This window comes from Phacochoerus africanus, chromosome 15 (assembly GCF_016906955.1).
Source record: "Phacochoerus africanus isolate WHEZ1 chromosome 15, ROS_Pafr_v1, whole genome shotgun sequence".
NCBI classification, from domain to species: Eukaryota; Metazoa; Chordata; class Mammalia; order Artiodactyla; family Suidae; genus Phacochoerus; species Phacochoerus africanus.
This window is the reverse complement of record NC_062558.1, coordinates 127,793,350-127,817,769: the sequence shown is the minus strand read 5'-3', so window position 1 is coordinate 127,817,769 and position 24,420 is coordinate 127,793,350. Positions and strand designations below refer to the sequence as shown.

The following is a 24,420-nucleotide window of genomic DNA, read 5'->3' as shown; positions in this document are numbered from 1 at the left end:
ATGCAGAGACAAGATACTCAGTGGGGCCAGAAAGAATGAGAAAGGAGAGAGCCCTCTCACTTCCAGGTTGCTGGAGTTTTCTGAGCCCCAGCTGAATGCCTTGGAGTTCAATGATGTCTTTAACGTGAATCCAGTTTGAGTTAACTGGAGTCAGTTTCTCTTCCTTGCAATCAACTGTATCTACCCCTGAACCAAAAGGCTCTCATCCCACAGTGCTCTGGGTACTATCTTTTAACATCAGTTACATAGGTGTATGTCTGCTTCACCTGGGCCTGGCACCCCTGAGGGCAGGGACTCTGTCCTATTCATTCACTATCCCTGGAGCCTGGCACATGTTGGATGCTCAAAAATATTTGTTGAATTTGAATTCTGACACTGCACAAAATGGTTTAATGTATCATTTTTTGGCAAACAGTCTAAACTTCTTTATGCTTTTCTCCATATTTTGTGATTTTGCATTATTTTATATCATTTTTATCAAGTTGGCTTGCATGCTACTCACACACTCCCATATTCACCTGCTTTGGCTTTCTCAGCCTATTTCGGCACCAGGAGGGATTCAGAGTTTAACAGCAGAAGTGGTCCATGCCTCACTCCAGCTGGTGAGAATGTTAGTCTTACATGCATGCCATCTTCCAGTATTCTTCCCCTTGAAATGGATACTTCCCATGAAACCTATTTGGGCAGCTTAATTTCAGTGATGTCACTTAAGACCCATCAAAAGGTCAGCAAGCAGGCTAAGTACTTCTTCCTTCAAAAAGTTCCTCAGAATCGGAGCTGAGGAAGCCAAAAGTTCTCAGACTTCTGAGTTTCTTTGAACTAGGATTAATTTTTTTTAAAAAGGTTGCTGAATTTATATTCTTCCAGGGAATGCCATTTAAAATAATAAGCTTCTATCAACACTGCATTCATCACCTCCCACAATGCACAGGACAGACCTCATAACAAAGAATTTTCCAGCTCCAAATGGCAGTGGTGCAAGGTTCAGGAACCCTGCTTAGTTGAATCACTGAGTGAAAGGCAAAAGAAGAAAAGCCCCCAACCTGGCAGACATTTGCAGGTTGACATGTGGGGTTGATTGGCAGGTGTGCTATGTTGAGGTCAGCCAGCCAAGAGCTGGACTGGCTACCCCAGGCCTGGGCAGGGTGGAGGGACAGCTCCAACACTCATGGACATTTTGATTTTTAAATGAGATAAGGTATATTAAATGCTTAACACTATGCCTGGCCCATAAATTCTCTATAAATGTAATAATTTATTGTTATTGTAAGTATTCAATACATGTTTGCTATTTTAACACATGGGGAAAATATTCTTTCCCCCAAAATGTGCTAAGCTCCTTCCTGGATTTGGAGTGCACTCCTCAGGGGGCAAGTTTTGCTGGGGACCCTGTATAATGGATTGAGAAGATTTGGGATTCCCAAAGGTAATCTGAGGAATAAAGGAAGAGGTATGAGGGAGAAGAGGGAGGCACCTGCAAGATGGAGTATGAGACCAAGTACTCATTCCCAGAAAATCACCGACTTTCCTTGTGGGGAAGGGAGGTGGTTGAAGGATATTTTAAGATGCAGAATGGATTAATACATTCTTGGAAAATTTTGTGTCTCAGTAATATGAAGATTACTCAGATAATCTTCCGCCCCACCTCTGGCTTCTGTGGCATCTCCAGCTACAGTGGTGCAAGAGGGTTATGAATTAGGTTTTGGTGGAAATTGAGGAATGGTCTATAGTTCCCATTTGGGATGAAACAGTGTAGAACTGAGATAGCAGCCCAGAAGCAGAGGCCAGGAGCCAGAGGTGACCACAAGCAAAGAAGTTTCCTGGAACTCCCAGATATCCTGGCAGGGCTCTGACATCTACAGGATGTGGATTATGGTTTTCAGCCTGCTTCCCTCAGCGTGCTTACCTTTGCAGAGTAAAGGAGCCATTCTGGTCTCACACCTGGACCTGAGTAAGTGAGATGAGATCCGCCGCGTTCCTAAGTTCTATACCTGCTTCAGTTGGGTCAGAATCGGGAGAACTCTGTTTTTTTGTTCTAGAATCACCCAGACTCAGGACAGGCACTGGCTTGGAGATCTTCCAGGGCTAGAGAGGAGCACTGCCCTGGCCCCTTAAAGACAGCCAGGCTCAGCCTGACTTTTAGGTATGGAATAGCTGACCCTGGTTGGAGTAGGGGTAGATCGTTGGAGTATCCATGTAGTTGGAACACATTAAGCATTTATGATGTAACCAGAGGGCAGGAGGAGTAATAGTGTTGCTGGGCAACCTGGCTTCATTAACTCTGTGGCTTTTGTCAAAGTGCTACCCTATGCAAAATTCCCTGAAGTACCTACCCCCCCACCCCCCGCCCCGAACCCCTGCCCAACTTCCCCTTCCTGTGCACCATGGATACATTAACCCCCTTCCAACTCTATGGTATCATAGTCCAGAGTAATGAACAAGAGTTTAGGATTTAGTTTTAGAAAAATCAGTCTCCATTGTGTGACCCTAGGCAACTTCCTTAGCCTCTCTGCGCCAGTGTTTGCATCTGTAAAGTGGGTGGTGGCTAACTCTGTCTCTTAAAAGGACTAAATGTGATCATACACTAAACCCTGCAAGAACTTGACAGTGAGGCTCTATACATCTTCCAATCATCCTGCTAATTCACCTCGCTCAACCTCGTACTGGCTCTTTTACGTCTCTATCATTCAAATCTCGAATATCCACCTAGGTGATAAAGTTAGTTCGCATCTGACGCCTTTTTTCTCGTCCCTCCTTCCCAGGGCCCACCCTCCGCGGACGCAGAGCGTCCGCTGGTCAGACTGATGGTCGGCGACGGCAGTTTCTGAGGCAGTCTACTCTTGTCCTCGGCTTGGAAAGTCGCAAACGGCCAGCTCAGACCCTCTGCGGCGCTGCCCTGCAGGGAAAGCCGTCAGCCTATTCTCTGGGGTGTGAGGGGAAGAATCACACTGCAGCAGAGGTAACAGACAGGGATCGCGGCCAATGAGGGGGGATGGGCGCGTTAGAAGATAACGAGAAGACCAGGATCAAGAACGCCGCGTGCCATCTCCGCCCGGCCTCCTTATCCTCCAACTGGTGGCCCCAGTTATCCTCTTGATTCCGACAACGACTTCAGAAGTGACAGCCACGTGGATTGCGGGGGATTGGAATGTTGGTCTGGGGGGGCGGGGCTGGAAGGGCGCTAGGAGGTGATGAAGGACCCGCGTACGCGTGCCCGGGCGCTGGCTGCCAGGCGACGCCGTCGGGAGCGAGCACGTCGCTGATGTCACGCGCCGTTCGTCCAATGAGCGGAGGTCGGAGGAAGACGCCGTCCCGCCCCCTCCCGCCCCCGCCGCCTCCGCCTCAGCGGCCGCCTACGGGAGTGTCTGAGGAGGCGCGGGCCGCTGCAGGCTCTGGCGCTGCGCCGCGCGGGCCGGAGCCGCCGGACGAGGCCGACGGAGCCGCTCGCCCGGACCCCGTCGCCCGATGTCCTCAAGATGGTGGCAGCGGGGAAGGCGGCGTGAAGAAAGCAGCGCAGTGGGCGCAGGGACAAGGGCCCGGGCGCCCCGGGCGGAGGCGGTGGCGGGATGGGGCTGCTGCTCATGATCCTGGCATCGGCCGTGCTGGGCTCCTTCCTCACGCTCCTCACCCAGTTTCTGCTGCTTTACCGCAAACAGCCCTTGCCGCCACCGGACGAGGCCGCCCGCGCCGCCGAAGGCTTCCGCTACATCAAGCCGGTGCCGGGCCTGGCCCTGCGGGAGTACCTTTATGGCGGCGGCGGGGCTGAGGAGCCCGCCGGCGGGTCCCCTGAGGGCGGCGCGACCCCGACCCCCGAGACCCCCGCCCCGCCGACGCGGGAGACCTGCTACTTCCTCAACGCCACCATTCTGTTCCTGTTCCGGGAGCTGCGGGACACCGCGCTGGCCCGCCGCTGGGTCACCAAGAAGATCAAGGTGGAGTTCGAGGAGCTGCTGCAGACCAAGACGGCCGGGCGCCTGCTGGAGGGGCTGAGCCTGCGGGACGTGTTCCTGGGCGAGACCGTGCCCTTCATCAAGACCATCCGGCTTCTCCGGCCCGTGGTGCCCTCGGCCACCGGGGAGCCCGATGGCCCAGAAGGGGAGGCGCTACCCGCCACCTCCCCCGAGGAGCTGGCTTTTGAGGCGGAGGTGGAGTACGACGGAGGCTTCCACTTGGCCATCGACGTGGACCTGGTCTTCGGCAAGTCCGCCTACCTGTTCGTCAAGCTGTCCCGGGTGGAGGGGAGGCTGCGCTTCGTCCTCACCCGCGTGCCCTTCACCCACTGGTTCTTCTCCTTCGTGGAGGACCCACTGATCGACTTCGAGGTGCGCTCCCAGTTCGAAGGGCGGCCGATGCCTCAGCTCACCTCCATCATCGTCAACCAGCTCAAGAAAATCATCAAGCGCAAGCACACGCTGCCGAGTTACAAGATCAGGTGAGAGGGAGGTGGGGTGGGGGCCTGGCTGCTGGGAACGCGGGCCTGCCGACTGGGTTGGGGCAGGAAGAGCAATGATATATCTCCAGCCTTGGACAGGGCCCTAGATAAAGGCAAGTAGTGCCCACATTCTTTGCTTCCGAAGGGCATTAATAGGAGCTAGAAAACTCTTCTTGTGTCTTGGGGATCCAAGGAGCTGTCAGCGTGGCTCAAAGCAGCGTATTGAAAATGGAAGGGAAGTCCAGCCTCCTGCCCCCACTCCGGGAGTTGGCTCTGGGACTGTTGAGAAACTGTTCTGTACGTGGTTGCTGCATTGAAGGCAACTTTGCAGCATCACCTCGGCTTCATTGAGAAATTGTTCCTGGATACGAAGTGCAGCGTGAAGCGTGTGCTGGTAGCCCAGGGCTGTTGGTATTTTGCAACTGCGGACCAGTTTTGGCGGTGATGCTTTGGCAACTTTCGGGGCAGAGGGAGTATCCATCGGAAACGAAAACTTTTCCTCAGCAAATTGGAAAAGAGTTGGAAACGTATTGTAGTTCTCTGTACTTTCTGTATTACATTTTTTGTGTTAATGTCCTCTGCCCTTTTGTGGCAGCTTCTATAGCGCAAACCCAGATTCTAGCTTTACTGTCTACTCTCTGTGGTTGTAACTTCCTCATACAGTACCTGAAATATAGTACCTGCAGAAAGTATTTTAAGGATGGTTAGTGATTTTAACTTTTTAAAGGCATCCTGTATCTGGTGGCTTGATTTTATGTAGTATACTATTTTGGTTAATGTACAAGGTGCTTTTTTAATGTCAAAGAAGTGAAAGGGAGGAGGAAGTTTTAAGACCAGAGGCTTCATCCACTTTGGAAAGACTTGTAGGCATCGAAGTGGGGTCATATATGGCTATTTCTTCTAAAATAGATGAATTTTAAAATTTTACTTTCAGTTCTTTAATTTTCTGTTCATTTAAATGTTTGATTTTTTTTTTTTGAAATTTGTTCTTTAAAATTCTGCTATTTGCCTTACCTAATTCCCTTTAGTGGAAGTTACATATTTCTGGATCACTAATTTTCTACCACAGTTTCAAGTATCAGTGACCCAGATAATTCAGAAATATTTTATGTTTGGGTTTGGGATGGAGTATTGACAATATGTATGTGACAGACTTACCTTACTAATTATAATTGTGTTTTGTTTGGGCTAATAGCACAGAGTGACAGCTTAAAACTGTCAGGTGGCAGGAGAAATTTATAATGGAAATATTTCCATAGATTTGCAGAGTATGGTCAACTTGTCATTCACAGTTTGATTTCCTGTTCTGTGAAGTAGAACCTACTTTATAAATATTCTTTCAGCTGTGTAATATAAGTGACTAAATTATAAATGAATTCTAGTATTTAAAGCAGTGAGATGTTTATAGCAGTGTGTTGCTAAGTAAGTCATGAGAGAAAGTTGCTACAGATTTTGATATTCTATCAACTTCAATTCTTATGTTTTCTGGGTGACTTTCAAATGATAAAGCTTGACTAAGTTATTATTTGGAGGTTATTTGCAGGATAGCTAGTGGTAATGAGGTTACATGTCATCTTGACATTAGTTTATTTCTAATGTAAACTTAGAATTCAGTTAAATTTGAAGGAAATTATGATTAGGAGTTATGAAGCTATTAATGGGTTTTTTGCTTTGAAGGAACTTTATCATCTGTATCATTGAATAGCATCATCATTTAAAATACAGCTAAATTCCCTTTCATTTACTCCAAAGGGATTTTTTAAAAAACACAGCATATGTTTGGTTATGTATGGTATTTCAACTTTTAAAACCTTAATTATTTATAATATTTAAAGGCATTTCAATGGTCAATCAGCAAATACTGCACAGAACATATCACTTGATCTGTAAATATTTTTTTCAATCTGTAAATGTTTATTGTACAAACCTTCTATGTGCTTATCTTTATTCTAGGTTCTGGGGCTTCAATACTGAACATTCTCTGGGAGTTCCCTTCATGGCTCAGCGGTAATGAACCCAGCTAGTATCCATGAGGACCTGGGGTTCGATCCCTGGCCTTGCTTAGTGGGTTAAGGATCCAGCGTTGCCCTGAGCTGTGGTGTAGGTTACAGACACATCTCAGATCCCTTGTTGGTGTGGCTGTGGTCTAGGTCGGCAGCTGTAGCTCTGATTCGACCCCTAGTCTGGGAACGTCCATATTCCTTGGGTGCTGCCCTAAAAAGACGAAAAAAAAAAAAAACCAAAACCCAAAAACAAAAAAAAACTGAACAGTCTCAACCCTCATGGAGGTTGGAGTTTAGTGAGCATTGAATTAGCTATACCTAGTAAGATTTAAACTGGAATGTAATCGATGAGGTTGAAGTAACTAGGAAGCTGATTTTAGTTTAGTAAAAGAAAATAGTAGAAATGTAAGGATGAAAAGGGCTGCTTCAGGAATTTGAGTTCTCTCATTTGTGTGTGGCTGTTCTGCCAATAATGCTTTAAACCACTGATGCTGTGGAGCAGATTCAGATTTCAGTTAAGAGAATGAGTTAAAATACATTTAAGATGTATCGCAATTCTCATAATGAGAATTAAAGTAGCTAGTGTTTATCCTTTTTTATAGATAAGGGAAGAGTGCTCAGAGTAGTTAAGTAACTCGCTTACAGTCACACAGTTGTCAGGTGGTGAAATCTAGCTCTTATAAAACCAAACTGCCTTTTTTCCCTTAAACTATACTGTGTTGTTCTTAAGGGATTTTTTTTTTAAGTGTGCCATTAATATACTATATATGGGGGTATCCTTCCAGATTAACTGAGAACTCTGAGAAGAGTGTGACTATAAAGCTTTTTTTTTTTTCTTACATTGAAAATTTTGAGAAAGATTTTTTTTAAAGATTAAATTCTTTTAAGATTAAATGATAAGGTTAAATCTTTGGGTGCTGCCCCACATAGCATTTCTTTTTTAATCCAGTAGATTTTGTTTCCAAATAGAAGGTCTTGCTAGTTATCCTTTTTAGCCATCTAATCTACTTAGTAGAGCTAAAGCAGTAAGGAAATTGTATTGAGTTTTAGGATCCTTTGGCACTGTAAATTATATAACAGAAATATCTTGCCAGTTAACATGGTTGTCACTTCTTCCCCCTCTTCATTTGTTTTTCCATTTTCATGTTGCTAAAGTAAAGGTGGCCCATCAGGATTGCTAGTTTCCTGATGTCTCATCCAAAAATGAGAAGGGAGCTCAAGTGGTTGTTTTCTTTGTAAGGACCCAATTGATAGACACTTCATTTTATCCAACTAACACAGTCTGTAAAGCATTACAATATTTTTTAATATGTATTTATTTTCTACGTATGATAATTTTAATTTTATTAATTTTACCAATATTTTCATTTCACCACCTCAATGTTAATTTTTTTCCTAAAATGTATATACTTTAATAAATTGAAGTCAGTTTTGGAGTTTTCTTGTGGCACTTTGGGTTAAGGATCTGGTACAGGTTGCTGTTATGGCATGGGTTTATTTCCTGGCCCTGGGAATTTCCACATGCTGTGGGGACAGCCATAAAAAAAGTCATAGTTGGTGTTTGTTTCTGTTTTAATTAACCAAAAATTAGCCTTCAGGAGAGGAAGATTACCACTAATGTTCTTGACTACATGGAGAATCCATCTGCAACATGAAATCTTACTAAGTCCTGATGAGTTTAGGGTTTGGAAGTCAAATGTTTGACATTCTTACTGATGCTTCTGTTTCTAGAGTATTATTACTGTGTAGTTAGCACTGGTTACATCCCAAAAGGCCAGATTGAATTTGTAGGTACTTTTAATTTGGCCTGTACCATGGGGTTTTTTTGGTTTATTTCTTAATTGCCAACATTGAAAAGTGGAAAATTTTGCATGACTTGAATTTCTGGTTTCTCTTAGGAAAATTTGGACAATGTTGTAACACTATACGTGCATTCATCCTAGCAATAAGATAGAGAGATGGAGTCTAGCAGCAGCTCCAAGAACCTCTTACCTGTGTAGTTTATAGTCCCTACCCACTTTCTACATTTACTGAAGGTACTTGCCTGGCCTGGCATCATATGAATTTGAGATGCTTACTAAATGAGGAGCAATACTGTTGCTCTTCATTGAAAATGAGAAGTGTTAATAGCTTGACACCAGAGGGTGATACTTTTTTTTTTTTTTGTCTTTTGTCTTTTTTGTTGTTGTTGTTGTTGCTATTTCTTGGGCCGCCCCCTCGGCATATGGAGGTTCCCAGGCTAGGGGTTGAATCGGAGCTGTAGCCAACGGCCTACGCCAGAGCCACAGCAACGCCAGATCCAAGCCGCGTCTGCAACCTACACCACAGCTCACAGCAACGCCAGATCCTTAACCCACTGAGTGAGGCCAGGGATCAAACCCACAACCTCATGGTTCCTAGTCGGATTCGTTATCCACTGCGCCACGACGGGAACTCCAGGGTGATACTTTTTAACTCCTCTTTAAACATATCTTTAAAGACACTTTCACTAAGTGATTTTATTTTATAAAAGAAATTATTATAATGTTGAATTAAAAAAATGATCTATTAGCAGTCTTTTAAAAATCTCTTGAAACGTGTTTTTTGTTTCTCTACAGTGTAGTGATAGTAAGCAGATTGCTTTAATGCAAGCTGTGGGTCATTAATTAACTATATACAAGCATTTACTTTCCTGATCTGTAAATAAAGGGGCATCTACTTATTGACATTATTTGAATTTAATAAATGGGTATGGAATAAATATTTGAGGAAAACTTTACTTTTTAGGTTCATGTGATATCTTCTGAACATGACTGTTTTGTTCTTTTAAAAGTATTCTGATATATATTTGTGGAAATTTTTCAAATACTTTTAGTGACTAGAGATTGAGGAGGCAAGGACTGGGGCTATATTTGGTTAGGGTCTTTTAGCATTTTTATATTTATCTGTATCTTCTCTAAATATACCATTTCAGAGAACTAAATTGGGCTTGGTCTGGAAAGCCTTGTTTCTATAAAGTGGTTTGTAATTGTGTTATTTTTTCCTTGATCTTCCAAGATGAGGAAGAAAAACATCTATTCTTAATGTTAATTACACCTTTTTAAATTTTACTGATTATTTGAGGTAAAGATGGTTTCAAGTAATCCATGTCTTAAACACTTTCAAAGTAAATTCACTGAAAGCTGACAAAATCATTTTAAAGTGTAAAGTACTAGGTTTATTCACTCACTCTTTCATACTTTTCTTTATCTGCATATGGACAACTTTTAAAAGGTGTCTTTGCTTAGGCTGGAAAATACTTTAAAATAGGTACTAAAATTCCTTAGTAATTGTAGGGATCATAATTTCACTTACTAATGTTAGTAGAAAATATAATTTATCTTTGATTCTTTGGGAGGGTGGAGACTTGATAGTAGGGCATCACTGTAGCTGTTCTAGAATGATGATGTAGTAGATAATTTTTTAATCTATTGTACTTTTTCTTATACTCCTGCTCAGATGAGTATCTCTGTATAAGTGGAATTGTAAGATCATTGTCCCAGATAAATAATTGTCATTTTTAAACTAGTCACTTATTTTCAGTAACTGTTTCCTGAGGACTGCCATACCTAGTATTGTGATGAGAGTATGGTGATAGAAATAGTTATGACGTAATTCATGCTCTCAAGCTGGTTAGTCTTCCTGAGGAAAACAAAGAACAATTAGAACTCATTGTAATGCTATTTGGATATGTTTAGGACCTTCAGTTTTGTGAGAATCAGAGATCAGTGTCTCTGCTAGGCAAACCCTTGATAGCTTTGTGTTTGTGTTCCTTGGTGCTCCTAAGTATACTCCGGTTTAAAGCTGGTTTTACTTCTTACATGTTGGGTTTTCTTAAGCTGATTTGAACTACTGTGATTTAGGTATTTACAATATTTTAGATGGAAAATAATATATTGAAAATTAAATCTTTGCCTAGAAATTTGATTTACACATTGAAGGGAGAAGAATAATTATGAAGAAACTGTTGGATTCTAATCAATAATGTTCAGATCTGTCGGCTCTCTGGAGAATCCCCACTTTGTTCCTGGAAATAGCCAAAGTAGATCATTATAATGTAGATTGCATTGGAGGAACATGTTTGATTAAATGCTTAGTATTGACTTATAAATATTACTAATCTGTCATATGAGGCAGAGGCACAGGTAATGAAAATCAGTTTGCTAATAACTATGCCAGGTATTGTGTGTGCAGTTCTGTATGCCTGTTATCTCACTTAATAGTTAAAGCTACTGTGTAGGAGAGGTCAGTATCTCATTTTTACGGATGTGTTAACTTGAGACTTGGGGTTAGTGACCTTCTCAACGTCCTTTAAAAAAGTCCTGGACTCACAAAGCCATGCTATGTTATTTCTGCAGAGATAAATCAGAAATTACTGTAAATAAACCAGAAGTTTGCAGATGAGCTGGTGTTAGGCCCACAAATTAAGAATGATTTTTACATCTTTTAACTTTACATTTAAAGCTGTTCAAAAAAAGAAAAAGAGAGGACTGATGTTCAACAGACCATATGCACCCACAGAGTCTAAGATATTTATTATCTGGCCCTTTATAAAAAGAGTTTGCTAATCCCTGCTAAACCCTTAAGCAAAAAAAAAACTATGTCTAAGTGTCTATAAAAAAGGAACATGTATGTATATATGTTGAAAGGTACTTTTAAACCTTTTTTTTTTTTTTTTGAGCATCCTGTCTTTTTGGAAAGCTAATGAAAACTGTGAATACTCTGCAGAAAAATGCATGAACAGTTTAATTTCATGAAAATTGTAAGATCCCCTGGAAACCTGTCTGGGATCCTCAGACTCCAGGTTGAGTAGTAAACGCAGACAGAAGGATACCGCTTTCTTTCCATAAATATAACTAAAACTAACATGCTAAAATAAGTATTAAATACTTCATACTTTTACTGGCCTTTTATGGTTTGTATGGCTTAGGCATTTCTAAAGAACCTCTCTCTATCCAAGAAAGAATAACCTGTCTCTTTTCATTTTCCCCCTTATAGTATGATTCCCTTATAGCAGGCTGAAACTTTCTAAATCATTTGTTCAATAAGAATATCTGGCATTTCAAGTTAGTTTCTACCACTGAATACCTCATATAGAAGTTAAATACTGGAGTTCCCGTCGTGGCCCGGTGGTTAACGAATCCAACTAGGAACCATGAGGTTGCTGTTCGATCCCTGGCCTTGCTCAGTGGGTTAAGGATCTGGCATTGCCGTGAGCTATGGTGTAGGTTCCAGGCGAGGCTTGGATCCTGCGTTGCTGTGGCTCTGGCATGGGCCGGTGGTTACAGCTCTGATTCGACCCCTGGCCTGGGAACCTCCATATGCCATGGGAGCGGCCCAAGAAATGGCAAAAAGACAAAAAAAAAATAAAAAATAAAAGAAGTTAAATACTGACCCAGTATTTTTTCTCTTCACATTCTCCATTTTTCTCAGAACAATGTCACCAAGAAAAAACTGTTATTAAATCCCTTTGTTCCTTTCTAGAGTCATAGGACCTACCTACACTTTTGGCATGGCAATAGAGCATGTCACACTTTGTTGGAAAGTTGGAAAGCAACTTCCCGGTCATTAGAAGTTTTACAGGGTGGTTTCAAAATCTCTTCTGCCAAATTGCTAGAACTCCCAAAAAAACACATGTACTCTTTTTGTGCTGGGGGAAATGAGGTGTAAGAGTTAATTATTTACTTTCGAATAAGTAGAACTGCAGCCGCTACTAGACACTACCAGTAATAGGAATTACTTCATTCTTTTGGGTTGAGACTATAGAGAAGTACTTAAATTGTCTATTCTAGTAGATAGAATTTTGGGTTAATGTGTACCTGATTTCAGCACTCTATGGAGCAAGAGCCCTTGGACAAAAGGCCTTATCTTCTCTTAGCCTCAGTTTCCATATCTATAAAGTGGAAATAATATCTGTGTCATTGGAGATAATAGACATCACATATGATACCTACTGGATAAATGTATCTTTCTTTTAGTAATGAGTTGAATATCCTACATTGGTCAGACTTTTTTTTTTTTTTTGTCTTTTGTCTTTTTAGGGCCGCACCCGCTGCATACAAGGGTTTCCAGGCTAGGGGTCTAATCAGAGCTACAGCTGCTAGCTTACGCCACAGCCACAGCAATGCCAGATCCAAGCCACATCTGTGACTGACCCACAGCTTACGGCAACACCAGATCTTAACTCACTGAGCAAGGCCAGGGATTGAACCCGAAACCTCATGGTTCCTAGTCTTACTCGTTTCTGCTGTGCCACGGTGGGAACTCCCAGTCAGACATTTTGCTAGAGATATGTCAGACATTTGCTAAGTAACACGTTCCAAAGAATTTCCCTTTTCAAGTGAGTGATAAGCTCATTGAAAAAATACAGACAGAAAATATGAAATATCGGACATGTTTTCTTACAACTTAAATTCAGGGACCGTCCTCTTTCTTTTGGCTGTGCCCACGCCAAGTTCCTGGGCCAGGGATCAAACCCACGCCAGAGCAACGACCCAAGCTGCTGCAGTGACAGAGCTGGGTCATTAACTTGGCTATGCCACAAGAGAACTCCCCAGGTACTGTTGTATACTTTTTTCTAATGTTTTCTAACTTGTTACTAATTTGTAAGAACAAGGTCATAGTTGATACCCTACTGTTTGCATCTTGAGTTTTGTCTTTTTTTTTTCTTTTTAGTGCTGCATCTGTGGCATGGAGGTTCCCAGACTAGGGATCTAATCATAGCTGTAGCTGCTGGCCTACACCACAGCCACAGCAACACCAGATCCAAGCCATGTTTGTGACCTACACCACAGCTCACGGCAATGCCAGATCCTTAACCCACTGAGCAAGGCCAGGGATAGAACCCACAACCTCATGGTTCCTAGTCGGATTCGTTTCCACTGCACCATGACGGGAACTCCTGAGTTTTGTTTCTTTGTTTTACTCATTATATCTTAGGTTTTTAAATATACCTTACTTTATTTGCTTTAACAGGTGCTTAGAATTATTACATGGGTTGGAAGTACCATAAGTTAACCTATTTCTTGTTTTGTTTCTTTTAGTTTTTCACTAATGTTACCATAAACATCTCAGTACCTATATCTTTGGATACATTTTTCTTTTGATGTTTTTAATGTTTGGTTTTTTGTTGTTGTTGTTGTGTTTTAAGTTTGGTTTTGGTCAGTTTTTTGTTTGCAGATAATCAAGTAATGCTTAGGAGCATTACAAAGTTAAAAATGTACTTCTCTCCCTTTTAATTTCATTCCTTTGATATAACCACTGTTTTTGTTTTGGCTTGCTTTTATTTTCTGTTGGCCGCACCCATGGTATATGGAGTTCCTGGGCTAGTGATCAAACCTGTGCCATAGCAGCAAACCAAGCAACTGCAGTGACAATGCCAATTTCTTAACCTGCTGCACCACAAGAGAACTCCTGATATACCCAATGTTAAGTCTGAGGTGTACACCCAGCTCTATGCTCAAACACACATATACAAGCCTCTTATGTATTCAAGAGGTGCCTCTCTCTCCCTCTGCCCCTTCCTCTCCCACCTTCCTCCCCCTCCTTTTCTCCATAATAATAAAATGGGGGTATAATATAAATGTGACCCTGAAAATTGGTTTGTAGGTATATCATGGACAGCCCTCCAGGCAGTATGTATTGATCCAGATCATTCACTGATTTACCCTTGGCCATACTCTCTAGCACTGACCTTATGTTCTGAATTCTTCCTCTCAGTAGTCTGGTCTGGCCTCCTAGGTGTTCCCAGGCACCAAGTTTGCACCTGTCACAAGGCCTTTGCTAGTCCTTCTGCAGGAATATTTTTCCCACAGACAGCCAAAGAACTCACCCTGTCACTTTTTGGATCTCTGCTTCCATATCATCTTTCAATTATCCTATATAAAAAAGTACATTCGGTTATTAAATGTGGAATTTTTTTTGCACAAACTTTTTATTGACACATAGTATGTGTGTTTCCATGTGTGTATACAGAAGCTGTCCAAATCCTAAGTATGTACACTTAATACATTTTCACAAAGTGAACTTAGCTGTATAACTGAAGTGCTGGGATTTTGAATTTTGAATTTAGTCTGTCTAAAGGATACCTGTTCATTGAATTTCTTTCTTTCTTTCTTTCTTTCTTTCTTTTTTTTTTTTTTTAGGGCTGCACCTGTGGCCTATGGGAGTTACCAGCTAAGGGTCGTTGAATCAGAGCTATAGCTGCCAGCCACAGCAACACAGGATCCGAGCTGTATCTGCAACCTACACCACAACTCATGGCAGCATCCAATCCCCGACACACTGACCAAGGTCAGACCCACATCCTCATGGATGGATACTAGTTGGGTTCGTTTCTGCTGCACCATAATGAGAATGCCTGAATTTCTTTAAACATTGTGTGGAACACATTAACCTTTTTTTTCCTTAGTGGTTGAAGGTTGTTACAAACACAGACTGATGATATGTAACCCAATTCAGATAGTAAAATCAGTGTTGAAGAAGAGTGCCTTCCCCCTCTACACACACATGCACATGCACATCACACACATGCGAAAGATGCTAATTGAGGTCTCCAACAGTTCACAGTGCTGACCTCAGGGTCTTTCAGGCACCTCATGGACACTGTCTCTCCTCCTCTCATTTGCACATACAAAGACAAAACATAACACGAATGTGTCTGCAACCTTCTCTAATGCTCCGGAGCCTTGATTTTTAATTTCACGTTCTTAGGAAGGGTCAGTATCTGTTACCTGTAGATTATCATTTTTCCTTTGGACTGATATCGAATGACAATAAAACTTATTTTCACTGGTTTGGTGCATAATTACCAGTTTCCGTGAAATCAGCAGAATGCTTGGAACATGTATTTCTTTTTTAATCAGCACACTGGGTCTTTATTTATGCCCAGGAATTCTTCGTGTATTGTAGGGAGAATGGAGCTGATGATAAGGGAGGTGAAGTATCTATGCTTTGATTTGTATAACTTTTCTTTTTAAAAAGCTACACAGTTTCCTACTTCCCAGAATAATTAGTTCTTCTTGGCATGCACTTAAAACAAAAATGCTGATTAGCAAGCACAGTAAGAATGTTTCAGTTGGGTTTGTTCTTTTGTATTAAGTACCTGTTACATGTATTAGGTTCATTGGTAAGGTATGTACAAGTTGAATAGGTATTTGTAATCTAAGTATGTTTGGAAATAGTGTTTTCTGCTAGGATCAGCTCCGTATCCTGCCTGTATAATTTGTACTTTATAAGTGACATTTTTTTTTTTTTTTGCTGTAAAATCTTAAGTAGCAGAAATGGGGAGATAGTTCTGTTTAGTAGCTAGGTATTAGAATCTGTTTTAAAAAATGACTTTTGTGTTCTTAGATACCACTATTTTATGCATACAACAATATCTACTAAATAGTGCATCTGGTGTTCTATGCTAACTCATTGTCATTTTCATACAGTAGCTTTTCATGCATATTAGATTATATTCATACTCATTACCAAGGATGAATGTGGTTGCTGACTACACAGTCTTGCTGTCTTAGTCATTTGTTCAAACAAGTAAATAATTCAAAGCCTTTAGTTCTGTGAAACTTGCTGTGGCTGCAATAAGAGCCATCTTCTATAGCTAATTTCGTTGTATGATAATTATTTTTATATACACTGAAAGTTTTATTTTGTTCTCACCGTTATTACGCATTACTTACTGTAAAATTTAGGAAGACAATGCCTGGTCTATTTTAATATTTGGAAAGGTTATTCTCAATATTTAACTTTGAATTTTAATCAGGACTAGTATTACAAACTCTTGACATGAGAAGAGTGTAAAAAAATGTTAGTAGCAAAATATAATTCTTTTTACTTGTGTTTTAGTGGTAGATAGCACAGATTGAATTTAGTTCAGATATTTTGAAGTTAGTGAAGTGTAAGGAGAAAATTCATGACAATCTATAGTAAACCCCATGAACACAACTTATCTAAATTACAGGCCATTTTTGGGTAAATTGCTTGCTTAAAGTATTTAAGTAAATTATTCAAAATATTTGAATTTTTTAATATAATAGAGTTAGGATTTGCTCATTTTGAAATTCATGACAGTCAACAAGCATTTATTACATTAGAGTTCTTGGTAATAATTATTGCAGCCTCTATGCTCTACAGGTTTCTCTTGAAAGTAACTTAGCCTCTTATCCTGTAACAGCAGGATTAGATGATGAGGAATAGCTGTTTACTATGGATTTCTTGATTTGGTATATACTTGGGTAAGTCACACAACTCGTAATTTTTGATACTGAATGAAATAATTAAAATTTTTACAGTTCTTAGAGAAAAGAATTACATAAATGTCAAAGTGGCATTATTATTCACTGCTCTGTTATTTCTGCATAGGCCTAATGTAGGATACTGAATGAAATAATTAAAACTTTTACAGTTCTTAGAGAAAAGAATTACATAAATGTTAAAGTGGCATTATTATTCACTGCTCTGTTATTTCTGCATAGGCCTAATGTAGGAATTTCTCCTAAATATGCAGGTACAAATCATCTTTAAAATATTTTAATCTAATAAATTGTGACTTCAGTTAGGTGATTGATTATAAACTGAGGGTAGCAGAGATATGAGTAATATTAAAAATAATTTATACTTCAGAAGATGCTTTGCTACTTTTATTTGGATAGAGAAAAATGAGAGGAAAGCTGGACAATTATACTATTAAAGTATCAACTTTTGCCTCATTTCCCTTGTTCACATCTTTTGATGTTTCTTCATATCTTGAGTGAAGCTTTGGTCTGTTTGATAACATCTAGCTGGTTTAAGAAGAGAGACCTCTGTTATACACTTCATCTTTCACAGCTTTACCAAAGTAGAGAGATGATCATTTTGCGTTAAGATATTTTCTTTTCCCTCATCCGCTAGACTTCAGAAGAGATTTGGTTTACTCAGTAACTGTTGGATACCATCCTTGTCCAGGGCACTATGCACTGCAAAGAGATTGGTGCAGTGAGGCAATTAATAAAACAGTCTTTCCTTCCTTCAAGATTTTTTTTTTTTTAACCTAGCAGTGAGAAACTATGTACTTAAAGTAAAATAATGAGTTTTTATAACTTGGGATTTTAGCATTGCCATGACTAAGAGTTGTTACTAATTCAGGGGTTTTCAAAGTATAGTTTGGGGACCACTTTGGACCTTAAGAGCCTTGCAGAGGATTCTCTTAGTCAAAACCATTCTTATAATAATGCAGACGTGTTATTTGCCCCTTTTCACTCTCACCTCTCATGAATGTACAATGGAGTTTTCTAGGAATTACCTGATGTGTGATGACATCATCACCCTGAAGGCTAATGGAATGTTAGCTTTTTTATTCTTATGTTTAAAAGTATTATGTCTAATTTCTAATGTAGTAAGTATGTAGATATAACCCACATAAACAACAGCTTTTTGGAGTCCTTAATACTTTTTTTAAAATGTATAGGGGTCCCGTGAACAAAATACTTGAAAATTGCTGATCAAACCTGAAGTTTATTTTTACCATATGTAAAGAGGTACCCCTATTACCTCATTTCTGAGTCAGCTATAGTGAATATTAAATGCATGTATTATTTTCCATTGCTTTATAGTATTGCTTGTGTATCTTGGTGTTGTAAGGAGCACAGGGCTGGGTGGATATGTTATAGTTATGATTGTACCAGTTACTATGTGATCACAGAAAACCACGTGAACTTCCTCATTCTTAGTTTTTTCACGTGTAAAGTAAGTCTTACTGGGGGAAAAAAAGAGCGTTCCCCTTGTGACTCAGTGGGTGAAGGACCCAACGTTGTCTTTGTGAGGATTCAGGTTTGATACCTGTCCTTGCTCAGTGGGTTAAAGATCTGGTGTTGCCACAAGCTCTGGCATAGGTCACAGATGAGACTGGGATCTGGTGTTGCCGTGGCTGTGGTATAGGCTACAGCTCTAGCTCTTGATTCAACCCCTGGCTGGGAAACTTCCATATGCTGCAGATGTGGCTGTAAAAAGAAAGAAAAAAAGGAGTTCCCGTTGTGGCTCAGTGGTTAACGAATCCTACTGGGAACCATGAGGTTGTGGATTCAATCCCTGGCCTTGCTCAGTGGGTTAAGGATCTGGCGTTGCCATGAGCTGTGGTGTAGGTCTCAGACGCGGCTTGTATCCCGCTTTGCTGTGGCTCTGGTGTAGGCCAGTGGCTATAGCTCCGATTCGACCCCTAGCCTGGGAACCTCCATATGCCACGGGAGCGGCCCAAGAAATGGCAAAAAGACAAAAAAAAAAAAAAAAGAAGAAGAAGAAGAAAAAGATTTATAGTGCTATTCATTGTTGTGAGTTAGGATTGAGGCTGTATATGAAAGTGTTACATAATTTATAGGTGTGCTAGAATTGTAATTTTTTTGTTTACTTCAAGAGAATTACTTTTGTTCCCTGAACAACTCGTTTCTTTTGTTACTTTATCTCTCCTTCTTTCATGCATAGGATATCAGTTAACATTGACTCACCTTTTGAGTCACCAGCTATTGAGTTCTATTTTGAGCTACCAGAAGTCTGTTATCACTCTTGTTCTGCATGTATATAAAACCGCTTCAGAAAACTGTGACGCATTTTAGATCTTGGTTATTCTGTGCAGAATTAGGAGTTTGGATAAAAGTGAACCTTTCATATTAGGAAGAGAGCACATGGATGAGTAGAAGGGAAAGTTTTTTAGTAACAATACTTGTTATCCTTGTTCTTATTAGTTTCATTACTATTTGGGAGTACTTTTTTCTTACTAGGAGTACAGAAATTAAAATCATTTTCCTCAGCATGAACTTTGTCAGCCTAGTGCACACCATGGAATTCCATAAATAGAACAGTTCTTCCTAGGTTTCCTTAAGTCGCTTTCCTAATATATTCAGTTTAATATAAGCCTTAGTTATAAAGCCTAATGATGCAGAGGTAGAAAGGTGATACCTAAGGAAAGGAAGTATACTGACAATTATTTGTTTCCTTCCCCTTGCAAGTTTATATCTTCATAAAGGACACAATTTAAAAAAATCAACTCGTATGATGACTGAAATCATGGCCGTGTGAAATCTGAAGTCCAAGGAAGACAAGCACCTATGACCTTGAACATCGTATGTAGTGACTACTGAGTCCTGAAATGGTTCCTTGTGGAAGGGAGGAAATTTGCTGTCTGATATGTCTCTAGGAGACCAGTCTTCAAATAAAGAGTTTGATAGGAAATATTTCTAGAGCACCTCCTGTGCCAAATGCTTGATGAGAACTTTCTCATTTTAAGAGTAACCCTATAAGAAAGGTGCTAATTATTATTCTACTTTTACAGATGAAGAGACTGAGGGTCTCAAAGTCAAAGTAGCTTGCCCAGTGTTTCAAAGGTAGTAAGTGTTGAATCTAAAATTCAAAACTCAGTCGTGACTCTAAAACCTGTTTAAAACCTAATTTAAATACTGCTGTAAACTACTTTGTCTAAAAAGTTGAGAAGTGAGGGCTGCTAAGTGCTTTTCATTATTTCATGTAAGCCTTTTAATAGCACTGTGAAATAGGTGTAATTATTATCTTCCTCCTGCATATGAAGAAATCAAGGCTTAAAATCAAGAGTTTGCGCAAGATCATATTGCTTGCAAAGTTGTAGAATGAGATCCCAAGCTAAGCTGTCTGGCTCAGAGTCTGCTCTTAGCTTCTATTCTGTACTACCTGTCATAGATGTTTCTCCTCCTCAGGCAGCTTCCAATTTATTTAGGAAGAGCAGTGGTATGGGAGAGCTAGAGAGAGACAGACTTGTAACAGGGTGATGAGTGGTGTAACAGAATAACGAACTTTCAGAACACAGATGAGGAAGCAGTGACCCTAGTGGGGTTAGAGAGGGGGTGACTTTGAAGGAGAACTTGAATAGTGAAAAGGAGCTTAAGCATGTGGGCTAGTTACTGGATCCGAGTTAAGTCTCTTAAGAGAAATAGTATGGCTGTGCTAACCTTGCTAAGTGTGCAGGAGCTTGGTGTATGAATGACCTTTTTAATGTAATATCAGTTGAATTGTCTAAGTAAAATTAAAGATTGAAATTTAGGTTCATGGTTTACCGATAACAAAATTAAGAGTGTTTCGATCCACTTGTGCTTTATTTCTAGTTATATGTTATTTTGCATTAGTGTGCCATTCTTTGCATAAAATGTGTATCATACAAGTTATGGCTGGTAGAGGTTTTGTGATCATATTTAAATGCAGCAGGAGAACTCATTATTTAAAGGACTAGTGAGGTGACTCTGAAGAACAATAAATGAAAATGCATTTTGAAAACAGTCACCATGGACTTATCTAGTTTATATATTTGGTTTAGGAGCTTTTGGAGCATACTTATGTTTGCTAGCACCTAATTTAAGACAGCCAAGACTGTCAGACCAAAAGGCAAAAACCACACAGAATTCCCAATTATACCTGCTTGTTCTACTCTCTTCCTTAGGCAGGATGTAGTGCTGTTTGTATCCATGAGCCTGAAATAAGACTGTGGTCTCTGAATGCCTGACTTTAGTTGGTCTCTCTCGGCATATGGAAGTTCCCAGGCTAGTGGTTGAATCAGAGCTGCAGCTGCCTGCCTATGTCACAGCCACAGCAACATGGGATCCAAGCTATGTCTGCAGGCTACACCACAGCTCACAGCAACCCTGGATCCTTAACCCAAGAGCAAGGCCAGGGGTCGAACCCAAATCCTCATAGATACTAGTCAGGTTTGTAGCCCACTGGGCCGCAATGAGAGCTCCAGTTTCTCTATTCTTAAGTAAGCATAAGGGATGAGATGACATTTGAGTTGACTGTTAAGGAGTGGTGTAGCTTTAGATACAGGGAGATGGGGCGGAATACAGTGTAGGCAGAATAGCAAAGGAACAGAATCAGGACATTGTATATCTTTAGGGATTCTGAAGGAAGCCAGTTTGATAAGACTCAAGCATAGAGAAGAAAGAAAAGCAGAATTTGTGTACCTCTTATGTGCTGAGAGCTCTATGAGGTACTTCATTCACTTTGTGAACTCCCTAAATCTTTGTAGTAGTCTTAAAATAAAAGAGGCTTTTGGTTTTGGTTAAAAAAGTAGTCTTTTTTTTTTTCTTTTACCACTGTACTCGTGGCATATGGAAGTTCTCAGGCCAGGGGTCAAATTGGAGCTGGAGCTGGAGCTGCAGCCTACACCTACACCAACTCCAGATCTAAGCTGTATCTGCAACCTATGCTGCAACTTGTGGCAACGCTGGGTCCTTTACCCATTGAGCAAGGCCAGGGATCGAACCTGAATCCTCACAGAGATAATGTCAAGTCCTTAGCCTGCTGAGCCACAGTGAGAACTCCAAAAAGTAGTCTTTTTTAAGAAGAGGAAACAAAATCTTAGAAATAAAAAAACTCTTAAGTAATCATTGAAAACCTGAACCAAGCTAGTGGGGAACAAAGAAAAATAGTAGACCAGACATTTTTAGCAATATAAAGTTGGGGGAGTGGAGGGGTAACTGGTTGGTTGTGAGAAAAAGGAAAAAGGTAACTTTTGCTTTCTAAGACTATGAAATCAGTGGCCAATAACAGAAAACAGGAGAGGAGCAAGTTTGAAGAAAAGATGTTTCATTTGCTTTTGAGCATAAATAAATGGAACTTAAGCAGTAAGAGCAAATGATACTACCATGGAAAGTATAGAGGAGAAAGGAAACAGAGAGAGAACCCAAGTTGTTTTCGTATACAGAACTAACCTTTGAATTCTCCGTTATGGGAAATTTCAGATATACTCAGAAGTTGAGAATAGTTCAGTGAGCCCTTATTATCAGTAACCAGACAATCATTAATCTGTATCTTCCCATGCTCCCCTCCCTTGATTATTCTGCGACAAATCTTTAGGAGTTGGGACTATAATCTATGTTTGTATGATTCTTAATTTTGTGTTCTTTACCTTCCTTCCTTGATGAAAACTTCATCTAACCTCTAGCTGAATATTTCTAGAGACAGAAGGCATGCAGTGCATTGAGACAACTTTGTCCTTTTTGACTAGCTCTGATTACTAGAAGGTTTTCCCTTTTGTTGAGCTGAAAAGTCTAGCATATTTATTATTTTGGCAAGGACACAAGAACCCATGCTGAAGTAAAGAGTGGATTTAGACCTCAGAATATTTTTATATTGGGTTCGTAGTAAACCCATTTTCTCTAAAGATCACAGTGTTTGCAAACAGTTTTAGTGCTGCCATGTGATGGAGATGTCACCAGCTGGCATTCAGGGTGCTTATAGAGCAGTCTTGAAGAAACATCTTAGTCAGAGCAAAAACATATTTTAAGATGTTAAAAAAGATCTTCTCAGATCCACATATGAGAAGAAGGCTTGGCTTCTCTTGTAGGTGTAAAATTTTAAATATGTATTTTTAAAATGGTAGCAAGTAATGCATATTTAAATTAAATATGTTTTTTCTTTTAAACATTTATTGAAGTATAACTCATTGCTTACAAAGTGCAGTAATTGTAAAAATCCATTAAATGAACAGAACAAGGAATAGAATATCACCAGCAACTAGGAAGTCCTTCATATGCCACCTTCCTGCTTTGCCTAAGAGTAACTACTGTCCTGACTTCTACCACCTTTGCTGGGGGGGTGGGGGGGATTGGGTGTTGCCTGTTTTTGAACTTTATATAAATTGAGCCGTAGTATATGCCCCTCATTGTTTTTCTAGCTTCTTTGGCTCAACAGTATGTTTGTGAGAATAATCCGTGTTATCGTATATAGATGTAATTTGTTCATTGTATTTGCTGTGGTGTATTCCACTAGAATGCACCTCAGTTTATCCCTTCTATTGTTGATGAACAGTTGAATATTACTGTTATTAATGTTTTTATACATGTCTTTCAGGGAGCATTTACACACATTTCTGTTAGATATGTAGGATTGCTGGGTCATAGGTTAAGCATCTTTTCAGGCATACTAGATAATGCCACACACAGTTTTCAAAGTAGTTATAATGCACACTAGCAGTTTCACATCCTTTTCAATGTTTGATAGCTTCTGTCTTTTCATTTGAGTTAACATACATAATTTAAAAATCAGTATAAACAGAAGGACTTAGAATTAAAATCAGCAGTTACCTCTCTAAACCCTCTACTTTCCTCCCTGACTCTTCAAAAGCAAACCATTTGTAACTACTATTTCTGTTATTTTTTACTGGTATATAATGTTTTTAATTAAGTATAGCTGATTACAGTGTTGTGTCAATTTATGCCGTATAGGAGAGTGACCCAGTCATACATACATGAACATTCTTTTTCTCATATTATCTTCCATCATGTTCTTTTACAAGAAATTGGGTATAGTTCCCTGTGCTATACGGTAGACCTCATTGCTTATCCATTCTAAATGTAATAGTTTGCATCTGCAACCCCAAATTCCCAGTCCATCCCCTTCCTTCCTCTCCCCCTTGACAACCGCAAATATGTTTTTATGTCTGCGAGTCTGTTTCTGTTCTGTAGATAGTTTCGTTTGTGCCATATTTTAGATTCGACATATAAATGGTATCATACGGTATCTGTCTTTCTCTTTTTGACTTCAGTTAGTATGAAAATCTCTAGTTGAAACTATTTCTGTTTTTAACAGCTTTTAAGAGGCAGTGATTAATAACGCAGAAGCCAGACTGCTTGGATTCTTTTTTTAGCTCTACCACTTATTGTGTAACCATGAGCAAGTTATTTAACTTCTGTGTCTCAGTTTCCTCATCTACAAAATGGGGATTCAGTATAGTACCTAAACGTAATGACTTTTACATGGTAAGTACTGAGTAAATGTTAGCTACGCTAATTGTGATGTTACCTCTGTATTGCTTTGCAAAGTCATGCAGCTATCCTGATCCAACAACTTTAGACACTGTCTGTTGATTGAGTTCCTACTAGGATAGATGAAGATTTAGCTAGGTGCCATCCTTTCTCACCTTCCTTTCTGGGGAAGTGGGTAAAGTCCCAGTCTGGTTATGTCACTATTTTC

The 24,420-nt window shown here is 40.1% G+C and overlaps 1 protein-coding gene across 1 annotated transcript in view; it reads left to right on the top strand.

Moving 5' to 3' along the window:
* The first annotated feature begins 3,323 nt into the window (after nucleotides 1-3,323).
* Nucleotides 3,324-24,420, top strand: part of PDZD8 (PDZ domain containing 8) — a 105,716-nt gene continuing 84,619 nt past the window's right edge. The window contains exon 1 of the mRNA XM_047762715.1: nucleotides 3,324-4,432. Within this exon, the coding sequence (XP_047618671.1) occupies nucleotides 3,567-4,432 (866 nt within the window). The 5' untranslated portion in view covers nucleotides 3,324-3,566. The remainder of the gene's footprint in view (nucleotides 4,433-24,420) is intronic.